The 25,004-nt window shown below is 35.6% G+C and overlaps 2 protein-coding genes and 1 pseudogene across 2 annotated transcripts; all 3 read right to left on the bottom strand.

The window, feature by feature from the left end:
- Positions 1 to 4,459: 4,459 nt before the first annotated feature.
- On the bottom strand, positions 4,460 to 5,386 carry LOC113353357 (uncharacterized protein At5g65660-like). Its single transcript, XM_026596986.1, has 2 exons — positions 4,967 to 5,386; positions 4,460 to 4,833 (listed from the first exon to the last, which is right to left on the bottom strand). The coding sequence occupies exons 1-2, from the start codon at positions 5,234 to 5,236 to the stop codon at positions 4,636 to 4,638; spliced, it is 468 nt and encodes a 155-aa protein (XP_026452771.1). The 5' UTR covers positions 5,237 to 5,386; the 3' UTR covers positions 4,460 to 4,635.
- Positions 5,387 to 20,764: 15,378 nt separating this feature from the next.
- On the bottom strand, positions 20,765 to 23,273 carry LOC113351136 (annotated as a pseudogene).
- Positions 23,274 to 23,375: 102 nt separating this feature from the next.
- Positions 23,376 to 24,148, bottom strand: LOC113351137 (phosphate transporter PHO1 homolog 5-like). The gene has a single exon (XM_026595186.1). It carries the CDS (start codon positions 24,146 to 24,148, stop codon positions 23,459 to 23,461), a length of 690 nt encoding a protein of 229 aa, XP_026450971.1. The 3' UTR covers positions 23,376 to 23,458.
- Between the last annotated feature and the right edge of the window lie 856 nt (positions 24,149 to 25,004).

The raw sequence follows: 25,004 nt of genomic DNA on the forward strand, positions 1-25,004 counted from the left end.
TTTTTTTTCTGTTTTTCCAAATCGAGATAGTTGCATAGTCTTATATTACTGTCATTTTTTTTTTACTTTTCTTATTTTATATGACTTTGAACCTCAATCAAAAAAAACGACAAAAAATGACAATTATGATTATCTCATCGAACATGGTATGGTTTTATTTTGGACGTTCTACCAAGCTTTCGACAAGCACAATTGGGTGGCGATGGGCTTAATCTCAGTTTTTTAATGGATTATGTTATTTTCATGAAGTTCATTTGCCCGAACATGTATTTTCCATGGTCGCTTTATTCTTTATATTCTCAAACATTGATCATATCTTTTTGTTGGTTTTTTCTATTAGTTTGGTGTTGCTAAATATTTTATCTCAACTTTGTTGTTATGGATTTTTAAAATGTTAGTCTTTTGTGTACATAATACCGTGGTTTTAAAACAGTACTATTATAAATGATGGAACAATTATTTCTTTTGCGTACATGTTTACTACTATAACTCCATAAGATAATGCAAAGAAGATATTGATAACGCACACATGTTTACAACTATTATTTTGTCATCGAGACTCTTTTCCTACCTTATTAAGAGGATTTCTCGGGCGAGCTCACATGATTTTAATTTTTCAGGAAACAAGAACGAAAATTATGCCAATTAATTGTAAGAATTATTACGAATCCAAGAGATTTATAAGGCGTTTCACATAAAAATATCCCTTACTAAATGTTTTGACGTTATTTTTATTCAATGATGGATAACAGAGTCTACTGGTATTTAATTTTTCGAAGTTATTTAGCTAACCATGATTTAATCATTTTTTATGCAGGGAATAACCGCACATTTGGAAGGTCAAGATCGTAGAATGTATATGGGTTTTGAGGAAAATGAGATCTTATTGAATTCGTAAGAACATAAAATGTGATATTTATTGTTGAGTCCATACTAGGTTTTAATATTTTTGGACTATTTTTTAGGGGGGGAAAGTCAACAAGGATCTGGACATTTTTAAGGCCTAACCAACTATTTAGGACGGATGAACTCAGGCGACGTAAATCTATGTTTTGGTTTTGCAAAGTCATTAAAATAAGATAAATTTGGAAGTGCAATATCATTTCAAATGACTCATAAATACATTTGTAAACTTTAAAACACATAACAGTTTCTTTTCTTTTTTCGGAAAAAGAATGTAAAATTAATTATGATTAATTCGTGACTTGAGGATACAACTCTAACATATTTTGGAAGATGTAAAAGTGTCAAACATACTAGAAATAAATCATATATGAGTATATGAAAAAGGATTTATAGATTAAAGACCAGAAATATCAATCGATTTTTTTTCTTTATTTTTGATAAAGAGGACAAAACGACAAATAATAAGTATTAATTCTAATATCGGAACATCGGAAACTGATATCAAATAGGATTGTGCCCATGCCGTTAGTAATACAAATGAGAATCAAATAGAATTGTGCCCTAGTATTAATACAAATGAGAATTATTTGGGGGAGTCAACTTTTAAAATGTTCCGAATATATTCGATTGATCCACACGGTTCTTACTCGCATTTGTCAGGTACTAATAAGTCATTTTTTTAATCCACACGGTTCTTACTCGTATTGGCTTGGTAGTTGGCACAGAGTATGTAGTGCTTACTGCTTAGAGTTGGTTATATAAGATATCTTATTTTATTTGTTGGAAGTTTGTAAAAGATAAAGATCGAATCTGAAAATACGTTAAATCTGATCACCAAAAACATTTACATGTGCCCAAGGCCAACCATATGCTGTGTGTCGTGGATACATGCATATTGTAAATTGTGTGTCGTGGATACATGCATATATATTTTTATAATAAGAAGTATCAAGAACAGCATGCAAACGCTTACTTTGACAGATACTACCGGCTCCTAATCCTATTGATAAAATCTGGCACTGTTTGATTTTCTTATATGGTATTAACACGGGATAACCCCCGATAAGTGCAGAACTATCGTATTCGTAAACTCACCGCCGAAAGGTTCCTAAGAGATAGTGTATAAAAGAAATGACGGTATTTGATTAATTTCATACGTACGGAGAGTTAAAAATTTTACACCTTCAGTCTAAAAGGCCCTGAATTACTGAATTCTTCCCAAACACGCTCATGTTTGAAGCGGATATTCTATTAGAGTAAGGTCTATAAGATAGAGTGTTTAAAGAAGACTAAAAATGAAGAACAATTTACTATGAGATAGACTAAGTGAAGGAAGGTCTCAATGTAAAAGATAAAAGAAAAAATATTAAAAACTAAAGAAGGGTGGAGATTGGAGAGGTAAATGATTTGCCGTTTGGTTCAGCTTTTTATTACCAAACAACAAGTTTTTTGCCTCCCCACGCCACTTCTTTAGATTTTTAATATATCTTTTTTGTCTTTATCCCCAAACAACAAATGCCGTACTGTTTTGGGTTGACTTTAGGCAAACTGCAAATGACAATACCGTGTAGTGTTCCCTTTTATATTGCATTCCTTCGCATAAACGGGTGTTTGGTTGATTTTTGGGTGAAAGCCCGTTGATTTTGAACGAGGAAGCCTATACCATGGTCCTTGTTCATAGTGTTTTAGATGGGTACAAGATATGTTGCAGTGAATAGGATAGTTTTTTGTTTTCTGATATATGGTATGTGAAAGCTATCGAAGTCATTTTTTATTTCTTGATATCAGTATAATGTGATCTAGTGGGGTGAATTGGGAATTAGTATAGTGCCGAATAGCCTGAATACACTTGACAAATGAGGGCAAGATTCACCATTAGAAATGATTTTCTACTACACCTAATACTAAGGATATTCTAGCTAGTGTTTTGTAGGAGCTAAATTCTTCTATAAAGTCTTATATAACATACCACATGGGAAGCCGATCACTTCGCCAATGCAGAAGTTCTTTGCCACTACTCTCAATGCCTAATCTCAACCAGTGAATCGTCCGATTTCCAATCTTTCCCTTCCAAATTTAGCCCATAGATTTTCATGTAGTGGTACTTTTTTTCTTGAAGAAGAAGGTTAAAAATATACTTATAGTAAAAGAGAATTTTCAAAAGATATTACAAAGAGACACATTGGAATGAACAACTTCTCATTAAAAGGAACAAGGCCAGTTGGAAGATCATTAAAAAGTCCTAATCCATAACACGATGGTGGAATTAATAACAAAACTAATTTAATACCTCCCTAGTCTTGGTTCTCTCCTCTGAACGTAAACATGTTTCAAATCACTCAACAAATAACAAAAGGAAACAAGTTCTGAATCTCTTTATTCTTTACCCTTAAATTTTTTTGCGCAAACCATAAAACTCTGCTGAATAAAGTTCAAGAAAAGCCATTTCACTTTAAAAACTCTCGAGAAATAATTCCAAATCCACCAAGAGAAAGAACAGTGGAAAAACAGATGATGTGCCGTTTCCTCTTCGTTCTCACAAAGTGTTGGAAAAAATTGGGTTTCACAAAGGATGAATGAATCAGAGAAGAAAGTGTTGCACTCCAAAACTTTCAAGGCTTGTATAAATTTCTTTTAGACAAATATTTCTACCCTCCCAATAACAATTGGCGATTACAACAGGTATGCGAAATTTTGCCTTCAGGATACAATGAAAGCCGTGCAACGAAAACTGAATTCAAGGTTTGTACCCCTTGATTCAATCAAGAACACACAAAGAGATTTCTGATTTCTGATGATGCTTTTTGAAACAGAGAAAACAGATTGATTTTTCTTATATGTTAAACGAAACTGGGAGAAGCTATTTATAAAGGGTTTTGCACCTGTTGGGAATAGGTTTTTATTCGCCAACAGGTTTCTATTCACGAAACGTCAGGTTCCTTCATCAACAGACATCAATGGTGTCTTTTGGATTCGAAATTTTCGAACAGGCTTTTATCGGCCAAATAAAACCGTCAGTTCAAAAAATTCTTCCGGGGGCGTTGCCCCCTTGAAACCCCCACCAGGGGCGGTCTCCCCTGGACCCCCACGACCTGACCTGTCAGGTCGACCACAGCCTGGGGGGCGATGCCCCCAGGACCCCCCTTTGGTTAGCGGCGTTGAAAATATTCCAACACAAAGTTCACATCTCGTAAATATGTTTCACCATAATAATTGTCTGAAGATCTAGCAGCAACATAGTAACTTCTTCTCGCTTTAATCGGCCAGTACATCATATAGTTTCGAACTGTATTGTTAACAGTTTGAAACGCCATCCGTTGGTCCTCCACTAACTTGTCATGACAAACTTCAGCTGTGTATTCAGTCGGGTTAGATTATGTTACCTCATCTGGTAGAGCAGTCAAAGTATTAATTTGTCCCAAAGAGATCATCATACCCATGAATATAATTCAGTGATATTCAATCGGCGTTCTATAGATGATATTGATAGATGTCCACTTTAATGCAAAGATAACAAGACAATGCTTAATAGAATAAAAGTCAGAAAGGGACACACATTTCGTACATTTTCTTTTTGTACTGATAATATCACAGAATAGAGAGTACAATTTAAACCACTGTATTTAGGATTTAGTGCGGTAGGTAGTGGCAATGACAAGAGTTTATCAGCTCTAGATACGTAATATTTCTTCTTCTTTCGTTTCACAACAATTATAGTACCCACCAACTCTAGATACATGCATGATTGTACACAGGTCTCCGCGGAGGAGGAGGAGGCGGCAGTGGTGTTTGTTGCATACTTTTTATTGTAACGACGACATTATCCGGTCGAAATGGCTCACAAGGACACGGCAATGCTATAAACTTTGCAATATTATCTCCTGGCATTATTACCGGCATACTTACGTTTGTGTTTTGGTTCCCATGCTGTCAAGATTATCAAAAATTAGTCACAACTAAAACTATCAATTTAGTTTAATCGAACAGTTAAGAGCGAGAAAATTAACTTCAGCGGGTTGCAATGAAATTAAACGAGGTGAGAGGGTGTAAAGATACTTACGGGATAGATTTCGAAAGGTTTTGACGACGATGATTGGTTGACTGAGTTGTGATTGTTAGTACTATTAGCCTCCAGATCAATATCTTCTTCTGCTTGATGGTGATGGTCAGCAGCACGCCGTGAAAAAGATCTACGAAGGGATCTAAATTTATCCCAGTGATAACAACAAGAGAATAAACCACTCATACTGAAAATGAGAATCAGCAACGAAGCCGTACCAAGTGGGAAACCTAACGACGGTCTATATGCACCCTCCTCTCTATTTTCCATCTTACTAATTGATGATTATGATGATGATAATGACAGTAGCTCTTAATAAGTTTTCTGCTGATCACTTCTACTTTGCTCATCAGAGAGAGTACTTTCCTAGTGTAGCAGAGAAAAACAAATTGGAGAATGAAGAAGAAGGTGATTCTAGAGAGAAAGAGAGAGAATGAGATGGTGCTGGTGGTTCCGGTAGTAGTATTTAAAGAGGGGTTTAGGGGAGGTGTTTAGGTGTTTAAAAGGTTGAAAGTGAGAGATGGGAAGAATCATGCCCGGTCCGGAAAAAGAAAAGGTGTCTCAAGGGGTCCATGTACGGATAAATTGTTGTGTCGTTCAAATAATTTGCACGATATACTTAATAATATTTATTATACGAGTTGGTTTGCGTTACAATTCACAATCTCTGTTCTTGAAAAGAGAAACTATTACATTTTACCATTTTACCCTATAAATGACAAAACAGTAGAATCTTTATATGGAAAGACAACTGGATTCCAAATGGACACAACCCTTCATCTTCCTAATTCTACTCTTCTGGTATGCCTACTGTTAGTCAATTAATAGATCAGGATAGAAAGGCCTCGAAAGTAGATACTTTAGAGCCTTTGTTTCATGATAATACTGTCAAAGATATAGCCAGAATCAGGAATCCCCTTGTAGGCAAGAATAAAATTAGATGGGAACCAACCAGTAATGGTCACTTTATTGCAAAGTCTGCTTATAATGTCATTCTTAGTGAGAAGTTAGTTGTTAAACTAGCTAACTAAAAATAATCTTCTAATCTACTGGAAATATTTCTGGAAGCATAAGCTTCCTCCCGGAATTCACCATTTTGCCTGGAAATTTTTACATAAGTGCCTTCCTACTAAATCTAGTATGTCTAGATTTACTGGTCATCATGATGACTCTTGTCCCTTGTGTGGGGTTTCTCCTGAAACACCACAACACTTGTTCTTTTAACTGCACCAATATTAGATCCATATGGACCTTGATAAATCCTAGTCTCACTCTTCATCTGCAGAACCAAGATATCCATCAATGGGTTTGTAATTTCTTTATAACAGTAGCAATGGTGGTTCCAAAGATTGGGAGTAGTATGATATGGTTTGTTTCACAATCTGGCTCATTTGGAAATCAGCAAATCAAACATGGTTTATATACAGGTTTTAAAATACAGCAAATCTTACTTGAATGATGGCCAACAAACAAAAGTTTAAGTTGCTAGAAATGGGAGGAGAGAGGAATTTGCATTTGGATTCTGGAATAACAATTCCCTTCATGTATAGTGTTTGGAGTCTTTTAACTTGATAAAAGAGCAATAGGTTCGATCATGGCCTGATAATAAGTACATCTGCTGTAGTTAATTGTCGAACTAGGAGTACCCCAAAAAAATTGGTACCGCTATAGCTATATAGGGAGCCTGCTTCTCTGAACAAAAATGTATAGTAATCGTTCAAAGAAATTTTTGAAGCTCATTTCTTACTGATCTTTCTTAGATGTTCCTTGAATCATTAATTCGTATATTGCAGAAGGTGCTTACACTTTAATTTAGGGAAGTCGTATATTGCAGAAGTTGAATACACTATAATTTAGGGAAGGATTATGTATTTAGGAAAAGATTAGGTATTATTGCCTTCATTAGATTTAAATTAAATTAAAACAGAATAAAAATAAATATAAATAAATTGGATAACTATCGGTTAAGGAGAACCAATGAAATCAATTTGTTATGGAGTGTGCGCAAAATTGTACTCGATAAACACATCGTGCAGCAGGAATAAACATCACATGTGGCATGACAGTAGCATGAGAAGGGCCTTGATTTTGTTATTGCAACGGTCAAGCCTGGGGGCAGATCCAATGTACCAGAAAATTTCCTGTCCCTCTGTCCCTACCTATCAACTGTTGCCACGTGTCTACCACTTCAACACCGTTTAGTTTTCCGACCATCTCCTAGATCTTTCTCTGTGGTAAATATCTTCGCTGAAAATATGAATAATCATAACAAGTTTTGTTTAGGAAAAAAAAACATTTAGTGATGATCGAAGTTTATGCTACATATTTGTACGAAACCCCCATGAAATTACGGAAAGGATTCAATATAACATGGAAGAACCATGGTTCTATCAACTCAAACTACAGGGAAAAACTATTACGAGTTTTTTAATTTTTAAGTTTATCTAGTCAAAGTATTTCTGTTTTATTCGATCATTCTAAAAGATAGTTTGGATTTGTTGTACATATGTTCATCTCTCTCAAATTGATTTTATAAATTTCGTAAATACATAAGGTCTTATAAAAATCTAGGGTTGTAAATGAGAAATGGGCTACACTTGTGTTGTGTTGTATCTTATGAACAGAGTTTGTGAAGTTAGATTATAAATTTTAAGATTGGGAAAAAAGAGAAGACGGAAGTGTACCTTGAATTCGTGTTCCACGTTAACAATCAGTTAAAAGGTATAATTAATAAAAAAAACACGTGGCATCACTGGATAGGCAAGGACAGAGGGACAGAAAATTTTCGGGTACAGAGGATCTGCTGCCGTCAAGTGCCTATAACTTTTGAGGGGACTAGATCCTGGAGCAGTGACGAAGGAGATATTTATTACCCCTTCGGTCAAAGTAAACAGACCTAAAAAAAAATTAATTTTTTCTTACCAAGTTTGACCCCATCAAAGAATAAATTTACCAAAAAACCACTTATATTTACACTGAAACCTAAAAACTTTAAAAATAAGAGGGATCCATAAATCCCACTTGTATCAACATGGCTCCCTCGCTGGCCTGGAACCAGGTTCTAGTTCCTGTCACTAGGGGTGTAAATTCGGGCATGCCAGGCCGCCCGACCCAAAAACTAAGACAGACCGGGCAGGCCAGGTTTAATATTTGTGAGCCCGTAAACAAATTCAGGCCGGACAGGCCGGGCACAAGTAGATAATTTGCTACCCAAAGACCCCCCAAAGCCCGCTTTTTATACGGGCAGGCCAGATCGGGCCGGACAGGCCATTATTTTGATTTTTTTTTTTAAGTTTAAATTTTCAAATGAACGGTATTAAATACAATATCCTTTCCTTTCCAACATCGCATATCATAAGTGATAGTATTATTTTATATTTAAATTACACTGACAAATATTTAATTTTAGCCTATAATAAATAATTAATTAGAGTACAATAAACTTTCTAATAAGAAAATATATTACCATTAATGTTTTGAAAAGGTTAATTATAAGTAAAAAAGCAATTATATATTTTATTTTTCTTGACACAAAATTGACAATTATAAAATTGTAACTTTTAAGTCTTTTAAGAGGATATTAAATGATTAATGGCACATAAAAGGCTTTCAGGCCGGGTATCAGACCGGGCATCATAATTAATCGCAAAGCCCGAGACCGCCCAATAAATTAATCCAGGCCAGGCCGGGTGGTCCATGACGGGCCATAACAGACTTTGGGCTACTTCGGGTACAGGCGGGCTCGGGCGGATACAGGCAAGCCGAGTATTTTCGGGTATTATTTACACCCCTACCTGTCACTGGGCAAGCATACCACAATACGCCACATGAATAAAGCGCACATAATACACCATACTACAATCTACATGTATATGTTTCATAAGAAGTCTTTATTCCAGATTTAGATAATATGGTTCACGAAAAGTCTTTATTCCAAATAACTTCGGACGTTTTTGTTATGTTAATTGATCTTTATGACAACGATGAATTCGTTAGTGGTGCGTATTTATGATTCATTTGTATTCTTATTTTAGATTTTTTTTTAGGCATACTCAATGCTTACCCCAACTAGTGTAGGTTGATAAGGGGTGTCTAAAGCTAGTTAAATTAGTTTGATAATCTTGATTAATTAATTAATTTACTTATTTATTTAATGTATCCCTTTTTATTTTTATTAAATCTTTTATTTGAATTTTTTTTTAATGTCTAATTTTTGATAAGATTTTATTATTATTATTATTATTTCATTTTCATTTTAATTTTAATTTTTTTTTTCTTAACTATGTTTCTTCTCTTCTCTCTTTTTTACTCTAACTAACGCTAAGTGGACTATAATTTTCATCATCTTCGACTAATTACATAGTGAAATTCGGCTTATAATTGAAACGAATTATCAGCCGAACTACTCATTGTTCTTCATTTGGAAAGTGTTGGTGAACGGTTCAGCTAATAATCAAACACGAAAACTTTAGCCGAACTTCACTTTATGACTATCCTGTTTTTTGCTCGGGTCAGTAGAATTTAGGTTCGACAGTTAAAGAGTGAAGTTTGGCTGATAATTTATCATTCGAACCTAGATCTAGGTCTTATAAGAAAAATAATAAAAAAAAAATTAAAACGGGCACTTAGCTCAGCTGGTCATCCTCGTTTCCCAAAGTTTCATGCGTTCCAGGAGGTTCCAGGTTCGAGCCCCCAATGGCATAACATTGCAGGAATTAACATGGAAGGTAGAGTTAGCTTGCCCCCTGGTGACACAATCTCAGCCCCCATTCGCTTCGGCTCCCTTGGCTAGGTTACCCATGAGGCTCGCTGGTAAGCTAGCACTGCAACCTGTTCAATTAATGTAGTAGTCCGTTGTTGGAGTTTAGCTTGTTAGGCTTCCAACTAGTTAATGTATAATCTTTATCTAATAATTATTTAAAAAATATTAAAAAACAAATTAAATTTTAAAAAATTAAAAAATATGATGATAAGGACATTACCGTCATTATCAAATATTACTAATATGGGGTTATTGGTTTTACTACCTACCTAGTGATTCTATTTTTTCCTTATGCCTCAAAAAAAAATTGGTGTGCCTCAAAACACGTTTCTTATTTTATGGACATGTTAAGATGACAACACGAATCAATGACGACTTAATCAGAAGCCAAGATCTACATCTGTGTACCCGGGTTGCGTTAAAGGATGATCGATTTTTTACTAGGGCTGCACAACGGGTAGAGTGGGTAGGATATGGCCTATACCCGTCACCCTACCCGTTTACCGGCGGTTAAGAAAATCTTTACCCGCCACCCTACCCGCCAAATAATGGATAGGGTAGGATACGGTTAAAAAACTGGCGGGTAGGGTAGGGTTGGCGGGTAGGAGTAGGGTATGTGCACTTCTAGGTAGGGTGGGTAGGATATGGCCTATACCCGCCACCCTACCCGTTTACTGGCGGTTTAAGAAAATCTTTATCCGCCACCCTACCCGCCAAATAGTGGATAGGATAGAATACGGTTAAAAAACTGGCGGATAAGGTAGGATTGGCGGGTATGGGTAGGGTATGTGCACCCCTAATTTTTACTAAAGCAAAAGTTACTATCAAAAGGGCAAATACTAAATAGTACAATAATGTAGTTGGAAATCGGTTAGTATGACCTAATTTTATTTGTACTTTCGCATCCATACCTGAGCATGCTTTTTCTTTTTTGATCGGTAAATTAAACGTTTATTGAAAGGTGAATTTGTAGTACATGATATGAAAAGAAACCGACCAAACAAAACAGCGAAGAGTAAAACCAACCACCCAAAGCCAAAGGAAGAGAAATACCAGTAAAATTCCCGAAACCCTTTCAATCCCAACTCAACCAGACTCAAGGTGGTTGGAATAACACTTCTTTCCAACTAATAACAAATTAATCCAAGGAAATACCCTTAAAAACTCCCCTGTTATGCAACCAATAAGCCACCGTGAACTTCACTGAGTTAATAATGCCGTCAAAATCCTTGCTAGTATTTTGTAAGGCTCTTGTTGAGATTATTAGTTGGGTTATCTAAGATCCTGTGGCTTATAATTCTATAGGACCTCTCCACTCATTGCCAATTGGTTTTGAGTTGGATGCCCGTATTCTAACATGGTATCAGAGTAGGCTATATTTACGACGAGTCATTGACCGCGTCTTTACTCCGCGTCACCCGATTTATTGTCCACGTGTTAGACCCAACGAGGCTACACGTGAGGGGGCGTGTTGAGATTATTAGTTGGGTTATCTAAGATCATGTAGCTTATAATCCTTTAGGGCCTCTCCACTTATTGCCAATTGATTTTGAACTAGATACTCGTATTCTAACAGCACTATCGTTTCTCTCTTTCCAAAGACACCAACAAATTGTAGCCGGAAGAACACGAAATACCGAACCTTTTCTTGACATTTTACACCTACTAGGCCAAGAACAAACGAGTGGTATATATATCTCCTCGGCGTCACTGTGATGCTGAGATAAACGGAGTTAACTACAATTTGGTTTAAGAAAGATGGGACAAATGTTGTCCCATACAATTTCCTACTCTTTTCTTGTTCTTGTGATTTTGATAATTGGCATGTCATAGTCTTTCTAGCACAGTAATAATTAGAAAGACTATTCTAATTTATTCGGAAAATGGGTCATTTGTCCAAATATTTTTAAACCACAGATAATTGAACGAGTAAAAATTAGTATGGGTGAAGTGGACACTAAAAAAATAGCAATCCTGACTTAAACTTAAAAAATAGTAAGGATGAAACTGAATGCATCCTGATATAAATTAAAAATAAGAAAAAGTATTTGAAAACGGGTATGATGAAACTGTTTACATCCCGGCTATTTTTACATTTTTGTCCATTTAAACAGATCAAAATCTAAAATAATGTCCTTTTCACCTAAGAATTGTTTTTAACCAATTTTATATAATTTATTCCTGACCTGCGGGTCTTTGTTTTGTTTGTGACACTCCACCAAATCCGATTAATGAAGATATATCCTAGCTTTTAATGTAGCTAGTAGCTAATGGGAATATGCCGCATATCCATCTCTGACGAAACGTTCAGACCTCAAACCAGGATAATTGCACCCTTTACGCAACAGATCGGCATCTTGCCTCTTGGTGACTCCTAGAGCCGAATACAACTCAGAGTTATAGTCTGTTCTAAAAAGATAATGTCAGAAATGCACCAGCTAAACTTCCACTTCTTTTTTTGAACCAAAAAGCCGGTGGTAACTAGCTAGGCACGTTAATTATCATCCGTTTGTTTATCTAGTTTGCATGCTTCAAAAAAAGAAAAAAGAAAAAAGCAAAAAAGATAATGGCCGGCCCATACTAAACACCTTATAGCGCCCCCGTTCAAAGGTGTGCATCCATACCAACGGAAACATGATTAAAAATCTAGGTATGCTGAAACAATGGACTACATGTAAAAATAGAAAAGAAAAAATATATATTCTAGAGGGGCTTTCACATATATTCTCCAAAGAATATTGTTTATACCATGTAATTGTTACATGAGAAATGGGCCTAAAAACTTTTCATCCCTAAATACCAGGGGAGTTATGAACTCTTTTATTAGAATTTTAGGTGCATGGCCGAATGCCATGGAATCCGGTTTGAAAATAATATGTATGAGTTGCACTATTTTTTATTAGATGGTACATTCAAAAAATTTGTTTTCTCAGGGAAGTTCCAGTGGGTTGGGAAAATTAGTAGATTTTTCCGTTGCCACCGCATGGTGGGATTGCCAAACAAAGAAAATGGATGAACAAACACTCAAATTTGGGAGTTTGCTCATCGAGTCTCAGTTTGAACCGAGAATCTCAACAAGAGACAAACCGTTCAATATGGGACGATTGTCCAAACTTAGGCCGAGCGCGATCCCATGTTGATTTGATGCGGATCCTATATAGACTAAACATTTCGGTCTCAACCAAGTTGATAACGGATAAGTTAATCTAACGGCTATCATCTGATTTCTTACAAATTCATGTCAATTTTAACTCTCTAAGCACACATTTTTCACCCATATTTTGTATAATTTCTCTCTCATTTCAAGTTAATCTCACTCTAATCAATGCCCCCAAAATTCGTGCTTCTAAGTATACTCAAGAAGATGATTTATCTCCTTGTACAACTTATGTATTTAGAACAAAATAAAGTGTCTATGATCATCAAATTAAATATGTTGGTAATTCTGTATGGAAGAATGTTTTTGCAACATTCGCAAAACAAAGAGGAAACCCGGCGAGGCATGATACTCATGGATTGTCGGATCGTTTTCAAGTAATAAGTCACGATCGAAGTAGTTAATTTTCACCATCGTCTCAGCTAATTTCAACTCACATCGATAAAAGATGTAGCGCCCCCTAAGCTAGCAGCTGACTAATCCAAGAGATTAGCTAAATAAAGAGGCACCAAGAATCTAAAACATGTACTTAAGCATTCAATTAAGAAATGCGATACAAAACTTAACTCAAAACTAACCCGCTCTGAAACATATATATACAAGAAGTCCTCTCAAATGATCCATATACAATAGTGGGAATGGGTGAGCACATCATCACTAAAAGGAGTGCCCAGTAGGAATAACATTTAACTTTCAAGTAATCATGGCAAGATTTGGAAAACAATAATGTTTTCCCAAGCATTAAAAAGTGACCAAGTCACTGAGATAAACAAACATGTATATGGACAAACTCCTTCTTCAAACAATGTATAATATTCGTGCTAACCACACTCATTAGCTATTGATATCACCAAGACCATGATGACCCACTCTAAGCAATAAAAGCTGAATTCATGTAGATATAAATGTGAAGGAGCGTATCTTATATACCACAAGTGAAAATTCGTATTTCCCATAACAATTCATATGACAAACAAACATTACAAGTCATTTCCAAACCATGGAAAGATTAACAAAATCAACAGAAGTATAGTAAAACAGTTTAAACAAAGCATGGAATGCACTCTAGGCAATGCATAAGTTTGTTAAGCATAAACTTTTGTAAAAGAAACAACAATGGTTACAAAAGAGTCAAATGTATTCCCACCTCTTTTGATGACAAGCCACGCCTACCTCGAGATCCACGATCCACTGGTTCATTCTTTGAATCAATCGTTGTTAAAATAGACTAACTGTTAATCACACAAGAAGTCTAAATCTAGCCAAAAGGCTCACACAAGTATCATACAAGTCTTTCTAATGATTCTAGGCCAATTTAAGATTCTACACCTTTTATTTATCCATCTTTAAAAAATCTAAGGTTTACTAATTCAATTAGATTAGTTCTATAGTCTATTAGCTAAGTCCTAAGAATATCTACAACTTTGTAGAAGAAGACAAAGGCTAAATCAGACCATAAGGGTCTAATACAAGTAAATAGGAAAACTAAACATAAGCCAAGTCCATCAAACCATCCCATTAATCTAAGGTCCAGTCCACCAGAGTCAACAAACGGTCAACATGGTCAACTAACGGTAATGTCGGTCAAAGGTCAAGTCAATGGTCAACTGAGTCAAATCGGTCAAGTTACACTGAGTCAAGTATGGTCAGATCTGGTCACTGAGTTAACTCAGTCAGTCACACTAAGTCAGCTAAACAAATTGAGTTGACTAATAGCCTAATTCTATTGCAGCAACTCAAATAACTATAATTCATTCAATTTAAACAAACTTTAAATTTCATTTACAATAAGAACTCTTATTACCTGCAATAGGCAGTTCCAAGCTTTTCATAGCTGACACTATCTACAACTCTATAATCAACCATCTAACTTCTCTTCATTCAGTTTCACTACATTCTAATACATACCTATGTAACCAAACCCATATCAACTCTGACAACATCACCAAGTTCAGCTCTATCATCCAACAATGACAAATCTTCATTACCTATTGTACTGCCAGTTCTTAAAGCTCAATCCCTATATTATCTCAATCTATACTAATTCTCTTGGTAATACAACATACCCAATTCATAACTACAACTTCATTTCATATCATATTGCCTTTATCTTCTCAGAAGTACAATGCAATACCATTCTCAACATTAACACAATCCAAACCTTATCCAGTCATTCATTCCCTTGTAATTTCAACATCACATACAACACCAACAGCACTAACAGTTCAACTTAACTCAACAATCACTACCACCAAACTCAATTACAATACCTGCAACAACTCGACTGCGACCCATCCAACAGTTCATTGACTCTATTCTATCACAGTTTACTCCATTTCAAACATTCTCCAACTCATTCAGCTTAATCCAACCACAACAATATCATTAACTGCAATTTCATCCAACACCTCCAACTATGCAGCATCAACACAACTACCACACAACATCTATCAGAAATTCAACCAATCTCATTAACAATTCTTCAATCCAAACAAACACAATAAACACTCAAGTTTGATAACATATCTTAATAAATATGAATTGAAATCAGTGACTGAAGAAGTAATTACCTCAGATACAAACCCCTAATCCTTTAAGAAAATTTCAGTCTTCATTGTCCACTCATCTCAGCTTCAATCAATACCCAATTCAAACTCAGAACATCAATTTCATCTTTTAGTTTCGTATCTAAATTGTTGTTAGCCTAATTTCTATTAATTAATGTTTGTGTTAAACTAATCGAGTTATTATCGGCTAATTCGTCACTTGAACGGTCTAATAGCGTTGACAAACTTGCGGGTCTTTAGAAAAAAAATAGTTAGGAAATTTCTTTACTACATCGGATTGAGTTTTTAAGCTTAAAGAGGAAGAATACGATCAGGATGAAGGAGTTTGTTTAACAAACTTCAAATCTAAATAATTTATTCTACCAAATTACTCTTGCCTATATTATCAATGTATTGGTGAACCCGGTATATCGGTTTGTACCGGCCGTTATGAGCGTTTTTATCGCTCAATCCTTATTGTATCACTGATATTTTAGATATCGTAAAGGTTTTTTCCGATACAGGATAAAAACCGATATTGACTACCTTGGTCACGATGTCAACCAATTCCTATGAAGACATGGCCGCTTAACTTCCACAAAAGGAACAATGAAACTAAAGCTGAACTGATACAAAAGAACTCTAATGACATGACAATCATCTACCGGTAAACCTTTTGTATACGAAGCTTGTTTCAACATTCTTCGACATCGATCCACAACCTTTTTTGCTGCATGGATGCTCCACCACCTGACAATTGAATAAAAACGTTAATGAACGAGTTTTATGATTTAGTTAATTGAATAACAGATTAGTTTTAATCCAATTTAATTGCTTTAGTCTAATGTAGTTTACTCTAATCCAATGTAAATTAGAGAACTCAAATCAAATGAAGTTTTCTCTAATCCAATGTAGTTTGCTTTAAATAAGAAAGTTCAAATTAACTATGATCGCAATTGTGTAAATAAAAAGTTTCATTAATAAATTTACCATTACACAATATGATACGAAACTAAAAATAAAACGCCTAGGACATCAAACTAAAACGACACGATAGTGAATCAATCAGTTCCAACACTTATTCAGTACACTCCATTAAAAATGCATAATTCTGCAAACTTGTTCTTCTTGTTCTTCTTCTTCTTTAACCTTCATAGCATCACCTCGGAACAGTTAGGATTTATATCATTGTAAATACCTGAGCTTTTTCAGTTTTGATTCAATAACCATCTTGATCTGTGAACAACCTCTTGTGGACACCTTGAATGCATCCACTGACATTACATCAGACTGTGGCGATCCTTGAAACATAATCAACAAACCTCATTTTCTTCCGCACATAATATTTGTTTCTCTTTGCTATTAGAAAACGTGGTTGATGGTGTTGGTTGGGAATGATTTCTGTAGGTTGGGTTGAGAATGATTTTTGTAGGTTGGTTTGAGGTTGAGAATGAAAGTAGTGTGGTATTTATAAGAGAAAATAGTATCGTTATTGATAATATTCAAAAAAAGACCTTTAATTAAGTCGTTGGTAATTCGTGCGCATTGATTGAATCGTATTAATAATTACCGGTTAATTAAAAATTGAAGTAAAATTTATAAGTTCTAAAATTTTCTAATTCATTAATACTGCCTCATTGATTACAACACAAAAACTTAATCAATAAAAAGTTCAACAACGACTTCAATAAAAAATTTGGACAATCTTTGGCCTCCTAGTTATCTTCATTTAACATATCTTCCATTCAATCTCGCGATCTTTTTTTTCTTTGTTTTTGTGCTTTTGGTTGTTAACTTTCAAAACTTGAGCTCTTCTTTGGTTTTTAAGAAGATATTTTTCTTGGATTACTTCTAATTGCACCATTGTTCCCCTTTTACTATTTTCAAAAAAAAAAATTAGTTACACATATTTTATTAACAGAAGCTTCTAATTTCGCTTCACAAAATAGTGTAATAGTTCTTTGAGACATTTTAACTACGAAAATCTAAAATACTAAAATGAAAAGTAGAATGACTTCTAGTGGAGAAAATTCAAGAAAATATTCAATTTTGGTGTAAGTTTAGTGTTCAAATGAGTGTGTGTTATTTATAGAGGGAAAATTCTAGCCATCGGAACCCGTCTCTAAGTCGGCCTATTTTGATAGATAAGCGCTTTTATGAAAATCAGAAACTTTTAGGACCAGCTAGCCAAGGCTACTACAAGATTAATCATTATTATTTCCTTTTTCTTGTTGATTGCTTCCCCCTGCAATATCATGTTCAAACTAAATCTGATAATTTAAAAATCCCTTCACCTCAATACCCCTTTTCTCTTTAATACTCCTACCAGCTCTTCTTCTGCATTTCAAATTCAAATCTCCTCTAAACTCTCTATTTAGATGACCCACATCACAGTAAGTATTCTAATTTAAGTGTCTTAAGTGTTCGATAAATTGCCTCACTGAACTGAACACAAAGTTTGTTTGTCGATCTAATTAATAAAGTTGAATCACTAGTTAATTTTGTAACTTCTCTTGAATTTTTGATATAGGTAAAATGTAATGCACATTCGTTTTGTTCAGGAAACCTAGTAAATGTAGCGATTGTGGGCAGGTTGTGTGTCTCAGAATCAACCCATTTTGATTTGGGCGGTACAGCTTTGGGAGCCATGGTCATTTCTTCTGGCCATGAGCAACAATTATGCAGTGCTGATATTCTTCCGTATCAACGGTACATTTGTTATCTTTTATTTTCTAATTAACCCAAACTACAAGTACATGAATTTTAGGACTATGATGGCTGTTGGGTGCACGCACGCATGCTACATATTATATTCCAAATGATTTTTGAATTTAAGGTATTGACTAGATTTCTTATTTGGCTTGCAGAGAGTGGATGCAACTAATTGCGACTTCGGTTGAATATGAAAAGATGGAAATTGTGACATTGCTTCTATTGATCTTCTAGATAGTTCAGCTTCGGCTAATTGGCCACGGATGCAGCAATTGTGAGGTGTTGTATGGAAGTTGAACTCAGGTTCTGCAACTGTGAGGTCCATTATCACTTCGTCTTAAGTCCTCAACTGGGGAGATGCTTGTCACATTAAATATCATTCCTGCCGAGCGGAGTGTTGGTGTTACTTATCTTGTCAAATGAATAGCCAACACTCCCCTTTTCATAGAAACTGGGGTATTGGTTTTCAGTAAAGGCCTACGCCCTATGTAGTGATGAAATGGTGTAGTTCGTTGTGCGTTAAAAATGGAACTCTTTTTTCCTGATACTCTGGTTTTTTTTTGTCTAGTAGGTGGTGCGTGTATACGATATCTTTTCCTTCTAAGATGTAAAATTGACATTTTAGTATAGTTTTTTAATTACCGCCATTTTGTTGGTCTTGCAGATGAACTTGCTATGCTGTCGGGATCAGTCACAATTATGGGAAGCCTGGTGCCCAGGTTTTGTTTTCCATGGATGCCGTAGAACATCTTGGTTCAATGGAGATGATGGGTTTGAACTTGAAGATATAGTTTCTGTGCTCTCTAGTTTGTCTCGTTCAGTATAAATGGAGCTTATACAAGTTTTTTTTTGGGTGGTTGCAGCTTTGTTGATGCTAAAGCTTGCAGAGATGTAGCTGAGGAGATTGATACTGAGCGACATGCCATAATTTTGACGTTGGTTTCATCGCTAACCTCTTTGGTTGATACATCGCATTTCTTCGAGGTTAGTCACACTTTTCTTTAATATGCGGTTGATACTTTTCTGGACCTCAATTGGTAGAATGCATATTTAGTGATTTATTAGGTTTTCCTCAGTAGGTATATACGCTAAGTGGCAGCATTTATCTTGACACCAGAATATGATAGTAATAGACGAACTTTAAGCAGTCTCCTTCAAAAGGGTGCCATCCTATTAATACAACATGCTACAGCTATGCTGGCTCCGTTGGTTTATTTGAAACCTTTGGCTTTACCTTTTACATGTCTTTGATAGCTTCTAAATTATAAATTTTCAGTCAGCAGAATAATTCATCCACTCGACTCTCAGCTTTTGATAAACTTAGTAAGATAGAAGTTTCAGCCATCACCTGTCCTTTTGAAATGATAATCTCTGGTTGAGGAGTTTTTTATCGCAAATGCGACAGAGCAAACCCTTCTGCTTGTGATGTTGACGAGTATTTGCCATTTAGACGGCAACTAATACCTGTATGTCAAAAAATTTCTGCTTTCTGCTAGAATTGAACTTTGAATGCGGATGCTATCCCCGTCATGTCGTAATAATTAAATCACCCTAGAATATCAGGCGACTGAGAATGAATTAATATTCAGTTAAAGTATGGCCAGGCTGGCCAGCTTAGAAGTTCTATATTTGGTCTGATTTTGTCCCTAAACTCCTATAGGCATTGATGTAGAATATTAGTGCTGATTAATATCCTAATCGTACATGTGAACAGATTCCATGCTGATAGCGTGTAAAGACTTTGAAAACCCTCTTTGAAACACCATAGACTAGACCCATAAGTTTGAATTTAGAACTGCGGACTATTTAGTTACATTAGAATAATTACCCGGATTTCCCAAGTATATGGAAACCACCAGACTCCAGAGTATGAGTATCAAGTGGTATTTGATTCTTTAAATACAAGGGTTGAGAATGCTTAGTTCAATATTTCAATTTTCTAGGTAATGTAACTTCTGACTAGGGATTGAGGAAATTTAGTGATTCGGAAAATGGTCAACAAAAATGCACATGTAAAAATTTGCGCACACCACTAGCAACACGTACTTAAGACGCTAATCTCTATCACATCAACTCTGCACAATTTTGTTGATTCACGTCCAGTCATTCTTGACCTTCTTGATTGCTATCAGAGGGAAACATTAGTATCCCCTTGATCACGGCGTAAGAAGATCTTGGTTTTGAGGGTTGGCTACTCATTTTTATCTTCCTCCTCATCCTCATCATAGTTGAAAGGGAGAGGTACAGTTGTGAATGCACGAAACTTGCCGGCATTGTTTAGTGTTCATTCTCTATCCTGAGAATCAATAAAAATCATCATTAGTAAAACAAGAATTAGCTAGAGAATCTGATAGTAATTTAGAACCCATAGGCAGAATTTCTACTCCATGAACATGATTGTGAAAGAATTACGGTTGTCTTTGCAAAATATTAAGTCAAATGAATATTGAACCATGAAAAGCACCTAAAGAAATTCCATATACCACGACGAATAATCTCTAGGCATGCGACAAGAGCAACCATTGCTTCCTTGTGTAAGAAAGAAACTTGAATGTTCAATACTGTCTGTAGCCAGGAAAATCTCAACAACACATCCGTTACTGTCTTAACCAAGGATTCTTTTAATTCCTTCGTAGCAGTCCCCAATCCAGAACAAGGTCCCAATATATAGCAGCAACAGCTGAAACAATTGCACTTATCCAAGCCATTACTAATAGTCCTGTTGTGTTTCGCTTACTGTAAGCTGTTGTCAGGCTGACTGCGAGACAAACACTTAAGTATTTGAACCCATTAAGTCCCTGCATTTGATCTTTCTCTTCGAAATATCGCCGAAAACACTACAAAGAAATAAATTTACAAGGTCCATCGTTAGGATTGGATATTAACTCATGATTCCTTTTAAAGATACACATAAAACCTTGGATAAAGTTGAACCCTTGGAGGAAACAAAGGTTTTTGGATTTTTAGTTAAAGAAGTATTATAATGCAATATAGATCTTAATGTAGCTTCAAGTGATAAAGGATACGGACCTGTAGTGCCCGTAGCCAAAATGGGAATGCAGCTAACATGATATAGAATGAGTTGTAAACAATGTCAGATTTGCATTTCGTCTCCCTCATTTTGTAATCACCCGAAGCATAGTAGCAGATGTAAAACGCAACACTTCTAAGAGCTTGCCCCTAGTAGAGTTAAGCAAAGAACATAGAATTCCTTGTTAATTAGCTGTTTCAAATTGAAAACGCAAACACACATACACAGACACTAGGTATACCAGAAGAAGTAACCAGCTAACGAACCTGGCTACTTAGCTGATCAGCCCAGACAAAATCAGCTGATAGAGTGACCTGCTTGATTGACAAAAAAAGAGGAGAGTAAGGTGAGAATTTGATGATCATTGGTCTTATTCACGATGCAGTGCTTTATCTGGTCATGCTTTTTACTAATAGATATCTTTTCATTCTTTACCTTGTATAGAGGAGCACTGATACAACGGAATGCAGTTCGCAATAGGAATACACGACTGGAACGTATATCGAATGGGCAAACTGTTATGAGAGCTATAACCTGTAAAATCAAGAAATTACTTAATGGTCAAATAATGGTACCATAAACTAAGAGCTATAGCGTCACAAGTTGATAGGTTAGGAAATAAAGTCTCTTACAGAAACTAATGCTAGAGGAAGCAATTCTGTGAGTGCTTTGTATTTTTTTGTGCTTATATCCATTTCCATGTCTAGGTTAGCAAGTACACTACCCAGTGCAGCTGTTGCAAGAATTGTACTCAATAGAAAAACTTCTCTGTGACCCAACTCTGTTCCTTGCTTGAAACCAAATATAAATGGATAATTTATTCCGTAACGTTGCCAAAAGTATATGTTTGCTGCATACAGGAGCATATGTAGGACAAGAAATCCAAATAAACTGCAAGGAAAGTTCAAACAAACGAGTCTTTCAGTCAAATTTACTTCATTTGTTTGTATTAATAAGCTGTTATCACATTTGATGATGTGGTGGCTATAACTAACCTGTAGAGAGGAAACATGGTTTCCATATAGGTAGAGCTGCCCTCTTTTCTAATAAGATTCCAAAAAGAAACCCAAAAAGAGAGATTGTGCAGCCCAAAAAGAAACCTGGAAAAAAAAAATTAGGTAAGAAAATACGAAATCACATTGAATTAAATCACATTGTAAAGCGTATGTTTTCTTATATGTTATCGAGTCAAGTGAAAATGGTACTACAAATGTATATGAAAAAGCAAATGAAGTTTTTGATTCTGAAATAATTTTACCGGAGGAAAATGTTGTTGTGTGTTTCTCTTTCTTCTTTTTCGATCTCAAGATGTTCATGCCTTTACTACGGTTTGACTTAGAGAAGTGCTTGATAAATGAATCCTCTACCCTGTCCATGAGCCTCCTAACCTGTAATTTGAGTACAATATATGACAAAATCCCTTTGTGAGTTCACTACAATTTATGAATATTTAAGAGATTAATTTGTCACCAATGATGGAAAATAAAGTTTACATCGTCAGAGCTGCCGATGTAAGAGTTATCCACCATGTTCAGATATACTTTTGATGCATGTCTTGCAGTTATCTGCAACAAGATAGTCATCTAATCAACTTCAAATGTTTAAAAGAATTAAAAAAAAAAAAAAAATTGGTTGAATGCCAAATAGAAAAATACCTTGTCATATCTCTTCATGGTCTTGGAAAAGGCCAAGAGGTTCATAAAGCTATAGCTCTTTAAAAGTTGAAGCTTGTGATAGAAATGGATGATTGCTATATTGAGTTGTTCCTCAACTCTCTTTAGATTATATCTTCTGAAACTGATCGATTCTCCACTATTTCCGTTCTTAAAACTGATGATTCGTTTTATAGTTGATCTCGAACCGGATGAACCATTGATCTTAACGCTGTTCAAGATTTCCAAATGAGCTGGTAGTTCAGTCTTCAATTTTTTCTGCATGTCTTTCTCTTCACTACAGCCATTGTTATCAGTTAGCTGTTTATTAGATTCATCCTGATCAGTATCAGCAGAATATATTTGATTGCATGGTTCATTCTCATCTGAATAACTTCCGTGGCTGCTTGGTTCAATGCTTTCTTCTATGACTTCCATATGCACCATTTCTGCGCATTTGTTATCGAAGTTGTCAAACCCTATTACAGTTCCATAGAATCATTAACATAATAAGAATGTGGCTTTTTATGCAGACTTTGAAATATTGTCTCAGTTCATAATTCTGATCGGTATAGAATTGCACATGCAAGACATAACCGTTCTTCCAGCATATGAACAAGAAATGTTGGAGATTACTTACCAGTACTGTGGGGGACAGTGGGGGTTTCTGAAGAGACGGAGAATGCAGCAGCAGATTCAGCAACTTCATTACATAGGTGTTCAAACTTTGCTTGATCAGAATCATCAATTTTGACCCTAAAAGCAATCAATGCGTCCATTTGCTTTGTCAACACGGCAGCTTTGTTCATAACTTGATCAACCTTGTCTTTGTAGAACTTATTAACTTTGTTGAACTCCCCATCAAGTCTTTTGAAGAATCTTAATTCATTTTCTCCTCCTTCCACATCTGACATCAGAAACTTAGTCTCATATTTCTCATGATGGGTAGTATCTGGATGAGTGGACCCTCCTTTTTCTAGGTCATGATCACCTTTCTGGTGCATGATTTGATGAACTAAAATGACTGGTTCTTCTTCATGATGAAATACCCCATGTTGATTATGATGTCGATTCGTGGTGGTAGTAGTACTAGTTGCAGTAGTCTTAGTAGTAGCAGTGGTGGTTTTAGAGTTGGTGATGGTAAGGATGGGGCGATCAATCACTAGGCCACTGACGGTTCTGTACACTCCAACAACTCCACCATGATGATGACGCTGATGAGAAAGGTGGTGTGCGGTATTGAACTTGAAATGTCTAACATCTTCAAGGATGGATCTGAGGGATGCATAATCCATGTAAGCTCCTTGCCATTCTGGCACCATTTTTGCCCTCAACTCTTTGCCAAACTTCATCTTAATTACTTTCTGTTGTGATGGACAGGTTTGCTAATGATTTGTTCCGTTACTGCAGGTATACAAAGACTATTTATAGGCATTAATCAATTCATGAGCAACTGCGCATTGGCATATCACTAATAAGCAATGGTTCGTGTGACGTACCAACTTGACAGAATCAGCAGAGGCAATAAGTGTCAATTTTTTATTCAGGTACAAGTACAAAAGAATATGATTTTGTACATTGCTAGCTAGAAGTATCCCATCTAAGAACAATATTTACATGGTACATAACAGTACATATAGTTATGGTTTCCCTGGTGATATATTAGTGAACATGCATGTGAGCCGAAAGCCCCAGAGCTGCAGAAGAAGGGGTTGAGCTAGATAACATTTCACATGGGCATTTGTATCAGTATAAGATTTTGTACTTATATAGAATTATCAATTATCAATATGCATTTAGCAGCACTTACAAGGATGTCCTTCCCCAAATAAAACTTCACCAAGAGAAGAGATTTGAAATTACAAAATTAGACTATTTTCCTCAGCAAGTGCACATATTGGTAGAAAAGCAAGCCTTCTAATGTAGTTTTAGATGCAAGCAGGTCTTGTTTGAAACCACACTTACACATTGTCCGTTGTCTCTGCTTTAGCTTGGGTTTTCTTTTCCCGTCTTATTTTTATCTATAAATTATTTCTTCCTAAATTTAAGGGTATAATTAACAAAAATTATAGAAAACACGCCACTTTCACGTGTATGGTGGTGTGACATGTTTTCGGCTCATCGTTTTCTAAGTGATTTGCATTTACCCCAGCAGGTTTTTCGCTCAATGATGACGAA

The sequence above is a fragment of the Papaver somniferum genome, chromosome 2 (genome assembly GCF_003573695.1).
Source record: "Papaver somniferum cultivar HN1 chromosome 2, ASM357369v1, whole genome shotgun sequence".
Lineage (NCBI taxonomy): Eukaryota > Viridiplantae > Streptophyta > Magnoliopsida > Ranunculales > Papaveraceae > Papaver > Papaver somniferum.